This window comes from Alligator sinensis, unplaced genomic scaffold (genome assembly GCF_000455745.1).
Source record: "Alligator sinensis unplaced genomic scaffold, ASM45574v1 scaffold161_1, whole genome shotgun sequence".
Classification (NCBI taxonomy): domain Eukaryota; kingdom Metazoa; phylum Chordata; order Crocodylia; family Alligatoridae; genus Alligator; species Alligator sinensis.
This window is the reverse complement of record NW_005841974.1, coordinates 2,732,032-2,738,031: the sequence shown is the minus strand read 5'-3', so window position 1 is coordinate 2,738,031 and position 6,000 is coordinate 2,732,032. Positions and strand designations below refer to the sequence as shown.

General features: G+C 51.9%; 1 protein-coding gene across 1 annotated transcript; it reads left to right on the top strand.

Annotated features, from left to right (window-relative positions):
- The first annotated feature begins 579 nt into the window (after nucleotides 1-579).
- LOC112549837 (receptor activity-modifying protein 1-like) lies at nucleotides 580-5,855 on the top strand. The gene is made up of 5 exons (XM_025200742.1): nucleotides 580-700; nucleotides 2,151-2,189; nucleotides 2,566-2,592; nucleotides 4,388-4,529; nucleotides 5,597-5,855. The coding sequence occupies exons 1-5, from the start codon at nucleotides 640-642 to the stop codon at nucleotides 5,853-5,855; spliced, it is 528 nt and encodes a 175-aa protein (XP_025056527.1). The 5' UTR covers nucleotides 580-639.
- The last annotated feature ends 145 nt before the right edge of the window (nucleotides 5,856-6,000 follow it).

Below are 6,000 nucleotides of genomic sequence, written 5' to 3'. Positions count from 1 at the left end.
GGAAAAAGGTCAAGTTGTGGGTGTTGATGAGGTTGGCATGGCAGATTAAAATGACCTGGAATCTGATGCTTACCAGCACTCAGACACTTCTATGCTGCTTTGCCAGTGCAGAAAAGGCCTAATGTAGGTGGAAATGGCTCTCTGGGAACCCCCATCACACATGCTTTCTGCCAGTGAGGAGCTGACTTGAAGACTTGTGCTGTCCCAGTTCACAGCCCTTGGGTAGGAGGTATGCTGGTGGTGTGGCTAGGACAGGTTGTGCTAGGGCCATCTGGGGGTGTAGCCAGAGTACACTGGGACCCTGAGGCACTCGCTGCTTCACTCCCCATGGGCCCACACTGTCTTTCCTGGGCAAAGAATCACTCTTAATTTCTCCTTGACCTTGAGCTCTTGTATATCCTCTCCTGTGAGGCCTTTAGGGTTTCCCCTGCTGACACTGGGAAATCCAACCACTTGGGAAGCTGATGTTTTCTCTGTGTCCTTCCCTGCCATTGGCTGCATTGCACTCATTCGTCAGCAGGTGCGTTGATGGGATGATAAGCAGCCAGCTATACCTTGGAAAGGGCCCAGCCAGCAGTTCCTGTCTAAGCAGCATCTCTTATTGAACTCTCTCTTTGCCTTTGTACCATCCCTGAGAGAATGACCTTCCAGGCATGCAGGCAACTCTGTTGCTTTCTCCTCCTCTCTCTTCTCCAGTGGGGTAAGACCAACTCCTCCTTCCTTGATTCCTACTTCCTTCAGGTACCCAGCAGTGGCCCTTCAAAATGTAGTCTGACCCTTGAGAGCAGTCATGCATTTAGCTGATATCTGCTCCCTCCCTCAGTGTGGCTCAGGTTCTTCTGCCTTATTGTCTGGGTGTTGTGTGAGGGACTCTAGCTGCTTTCAGCAGAAAAGGGGTTGGTTTGCTTAGAAAGGAGGCTCCTTTAGCCAAGGCAAAGAAAGCTCCTGTCCACCTGGGATAAAGCATGTCAGCAGAAGGTCCCTAGGACAACCAGCCTCAGCAGCAGGTACCCATGTGACAAGTGCCAGGACAATTTGGGTTACAGGGGGGATTTGCTCCATGGCTCAGTCCTGCTAGAGCCTCCGTGGTTCCTGGGATGCCCTCCCTCTGCTGCCTTCTCCTTGGGGGAGTTAATGGAAGCACAGCAGTCAGGACTCCTCAGAGTCTTCCTGATTCCACTTGGTGACACCATCACCATCATTGCAGCCACCAGCAGTACTGTGCATGTTGGCGTTGACCTCAGGCTGTGGAAGAGGGCTACAGGGGGAGTGTGGGCTCATCTTCAGGCTAACATTCCTGGGTACCATGCACTGGGAGGCTGAGTTAGGGCTGAGCCCAAAGGGCTGTTGAGGACTCCTGTTCTGTCAGCTGTTAGCTGCTTGTGTGGGGTGGGGTGCGCCTGTGCTATCTGTCCTGCTTACACTCTCCCATTGTGTGCTGTGCCCAGCACCCCACCCTCCCACCATTTGTTTAGATACTTCTGAAGCCTACTCTGCATGTGGCTGGGAGTTTTCAAAGGGTCTGTTCTTCTAACCCTCCTGCACCTGCCCCAGAAGTGACCCAAACCTGGTTGCTCAGGGTCCACAGGAGTTACTTGGCAAAAACACTGTGAATATGCCCCTAGGTGATTTACTGGCAGTGTGAGACCCTGAAAAGAAACTCAGTGCCTTCCCTTCCCAGCCAGGGTCTACATAGCACTGAACTGGTCCTTCTCAATAAGTGACTTGCAGGCACAGTGCTGAGTGCAGGGGACAGCAAAGCAAGGCAAAAGAAAGTCCCCCATCCCAAAGGATAGTACCTTGCTTGGTGCTGGCTCCTAAGGGGACCAAAGCAGGAGGGAGCCTTTTTCATAGCTCTGTTGGAGGAGGTGCATGGTACCAAGCCCCTGTGCTTTGCTTCCCAGGGATCTCATTAGGGACAAGAGCCCAAGAGGAGCCCCAGCCTGTCTTCTTTGGTTTCTCCTTCCAAAACCGAACCAGGAAAGGACCCCAGCAAATGCCTCAACTGGGTTCTTAGGGATACAGGATCCCCAGTGTATGTGTAGGGGCAGGGACAGGTGATTATGTGCAGCCCTTTCCCTTGTGTTCTTCACCACCTGCAGCCCAATCCTGGCCCCAGCCTGACAACTCTTGTGTTCTTCCTGTTGCAGGGCTCAGCGAATTAACATATGGAGACCTTGAGGATGAAAGTAAGAAGCCCCTGCATTTGCCTCCTAGCATGCAAGTCCTGAAACCAGGCCTGGCTCTGAGCTTGGTGCCCCTCCTCTCTCACTTGCACCCTTACCTGTTCCTCCCCTGGCTGTAGGTGCTGTTGGCCCTGCTTTCACTTGTGCTTGGGGTTCTCCATCCCAGCAGTAGTGGGATCCCCCAAAACTCTACCCAGCATCTCTTCTCCAAGGTCATGGGCCAGTGGGTAAGGCAGCCTGACTTTGGAGGGAGCCACTTCCCCACCCATACCCCAGAGATAGGGTTTGGAGCTTGGGGTGGAAGCAGACAGGGCCATCCCTACTGGCCCCCTGCTCCTGCTCTCCTTGCCAGCATTAACTTTGCCCTTTGCTGTTTCAGGTCACTACATCTATCTGGATGAGGACAGTGAGTAAAGCTACCCTCACAGTGCCCCCTGCTCTACACTAGCAGACCCAGTTAATTCCTTTGCCCCCCCCCTCCACTTCCCCACCCCCACTTCAGCAACATGGTGAGAGGTAGTAGCTGTGTTAGTCTGAAGCCAAACAGAAGGCAAGGTAGATATGTACCTTATAGACTAACTAAATAAGATAAACTTTCATAAGCTTTCATGAACTCAAGCTCACTACTTCATCAGCTGCTGTGAAAGGACCAGCATAGAGCAGTGTATAAAGTGGAATCAGTGATTTGAATACAAAAGGTGAGAAGAAAGGAGGGAGAGGAAGAGGGAAGTGGGGCAGTGCTGGGAGAAGTAAATAAGAAATGAACCCATCATAGGAACAAAGGGGTCAAAAACTAATCCAGGTAATGAGATGAGATTTTGTAGTCCCTGTTTAAACCATATTTAACACAATCTAATCTTAAACCATACTTAACACGATCTAGTCCCGCAATTTCCCCTTTCAAACTGGCTTTTAAAATTTTACTGCTGGAGAACAACAAGCCTGAGGTCAGCAATGGAATGTCTGGGGAGCTTAAAGTGGTCTGCCAGAGCCCTTTTTGTCTTTCTGCAGCTGATGTCAGAATATTGTTCATTCATTCTTATACATAGGGATCACCCCACCTTTCCAAAGTAGACACCAGAGGGGCACTGTAAGCAGGTGAAAGCATATATGACATTGGTAGAGTTGCAGGTGAATGAACCTCGGATGTTGTATTCCTTGTTATTTAGTCCAGTGATTATATAGTCTGTATTTATGTGGAGGCCCAGTAGGCATTTGTGTCCATTGCAAGGCTTGGTGCCTTTGTGAGGATGGGAATTAATCTGTTACTTGAGAAACAGTTTGAGGTTGGGGAGCCGTCTGTAATCCAGGACAGGTTTGTCTCCCATGGCTTCTTTGAGATGTTCATCTTTTTCCAGGAGGGGTTGGAGGGCATAATGGTGTGTTGCAGGTGTTCAAGCTGTGGGCTGTAGGTGACAACCAGAGAAATTGTTATTCTTGTCTTGGGGTTGGTATTGTAGTGGGTTGGAGCAAGATCTGAGTCTGGCTTTGTTGATTTGAGTGGCTACAGATTAGGGATTGTATTGCAACTGTAGGAATCCTTGCTCCAGTTCCTTAAAATGTTCATCCTGGCCAGTGGGATCAAAGCAGATCTGGTTGTAACATAAAGCCTGGCTGTAGGTGATGGACTAGTGGTGTGCTTAGGGTGACAGCCGGTGGGGTGAAGGTTGCTGTGGTGATCCCTTGGTTTTTTCAATACAATATGGTAACAATGTGGTGATTGCAAGCCTTCACTGTAGTTTCTAGGAAATTAATTTGCTACATGGAGTATTTCAGAGTTAGTTTGATGGAGGGGTGGAAATTGTTACAGCACCCAGTGCCGGTGTGCAGAGTCCTCAGGCAATACTCAGCTGTAGAAGGATAGCAGGCAGCCTCCTCACACAGTGGCTTATAGGCATCTCACTAACAGCCCATGCCCTGGTACTGTAATCCCTTAGCCTTGGGGTCACAGCACAGCACCATCCAACAGGGACTGACATCAGCACCAGGTTTCCCCACCATGGGCCAGCCATGTGCCAAGAGACAAAACCCCCTTCCTGGTCCAGGCACTTCCTTCCTCGACATCATGTTCACAGGCTGTGGAAGGAGTTGGGGGCTAGCCCAGGACAACTGGTGGTGCCAGGATCTCTGCCCACCCCAGACCCGTGTAAAAGGGCCCCCTCATCTGCCCCAGGCAGCTAATAGTCGAGCCTTTCCCGTAGGCCCCTTTGCTGAGCTGGATGGTCTGGCGCACTGCAGGAGCACCTACCAGGACTGGATTTCGCTGTATTGCTGGACCACATTCCATGCCACAGTGATGGCCATGCCAGATGGGAGCCAGTGCCAGTGGGACCAGATAAGCAGGTTTGAACTTGGGGTTAAGGCAGCATCCTCATGGACCGCACATGAGGTCTTCTGGGGAGTGGGAGCTAAATGCAACCACATGGCCAGGACAGTTCCCAAGTATCACATCCTTAGGGTTCAGTGGAAAGATCTGGGGGAGAAAGGTGCAAGAGGCAGGGATGCCTTATGTCCTGAGCCAAAATGGCTTCCCTTCCAATACAGTTGGGCTCAAGATGCAATGCTGCATGCTATGTGGAGCATGCTGGGTACAGTAAAGCACGGGACTGTCCAACTGGTGACTTGTAGGCCACATGCAACTTGTGAGGGGTTAATCTTCAGCCTCTGGGGGTCCCCCTGACTGCCAGTCCCATCACTGTTCCAGCTGCTACTACACCTGAGGTCTCTGGGCTCCCGCTCCCTCTCTCCTGCTCCTACCCCAGGAGATGGAATGGCAGTGTAGCACAGCCCACAGTGATGTAGAGCTCGCAGCTTGGTGCAGTGGAGGAGCCTGCAGTCAGGAAAGTGAGGGTGGGCCTTAGCCTCTTCTGGTGGAGCCCCTGTAGTATGCAACCCCTGGCCACTAAGAAGTTGGACAGTATAGCATGTTGCATGGTGTGTGCTCTCTGATGCATACAGTGAGACATAGTGTGCACAGTGCTGCATGGTCCATGCTGCCTGGTATGTGAAGCATGCTGTGCACAGTGCTCTGTGACAGGTGATGCAGGCACTGCCATCCAATGCATTCAGTGCACAGGGTGCTGCATAGTAAGTGTGTGGCACATGCTTCCTGGTACATGCAGTGCTGTATGGCACATGCCATTTGGTTGGGTAGTGTGCTGTGTGCATCCCCATCTGATGTATACAGTGTGCAGCATGCTGGGTGCAGCACTGTCTAGTGTGTGCAGCACAGAGCACCTGGGGGAAGTACAGCACACAATGACAGGACAGAGGCTGGTTTCTGTCACTATCACATGCCGGGCTCTGAGTTTCTCATGGCCCCTTGAATGGCTGCCAGAGGGACCCAACTCCAACTATTCAAGCTGCTCTGAGCCACACACAGACTCACATCCTCTCCTCTCCTTCCTCAGCGCCTACAGCAATCTTGCCAACTGCACGGAGCTGCTGGCTGAGGCCCTGGCCTGCCCATGGCCCAGCCCTACTCTTGATTCCTTCTTCCTGCAGATCCATATGGAATATTTCCCCAACTGCACAGCAGCTGAAAGCTCTGGGCCCCTTGAGCCTCCCGTCAGGCCTATCCACGCTCTGGCCACTCTGTCGATTTGTCTGACCCCCCTCGCAGTTGCTCTCACTCTCCGCAAAACCAGGAGAGCTGAGCCAGAACCATAACGGGGCCCAGTCTCACCCCTGTGTGCTCCTTGCACCCTTCTCCAGGCTTAGGAGACAAAGGACATTGTACATAACAGCCTTAAGGACAAATCAGAAGGGGAAAGAGGGTCCAGTGCTTCGAGCAGAGGTCTGTGAACACAGGCCT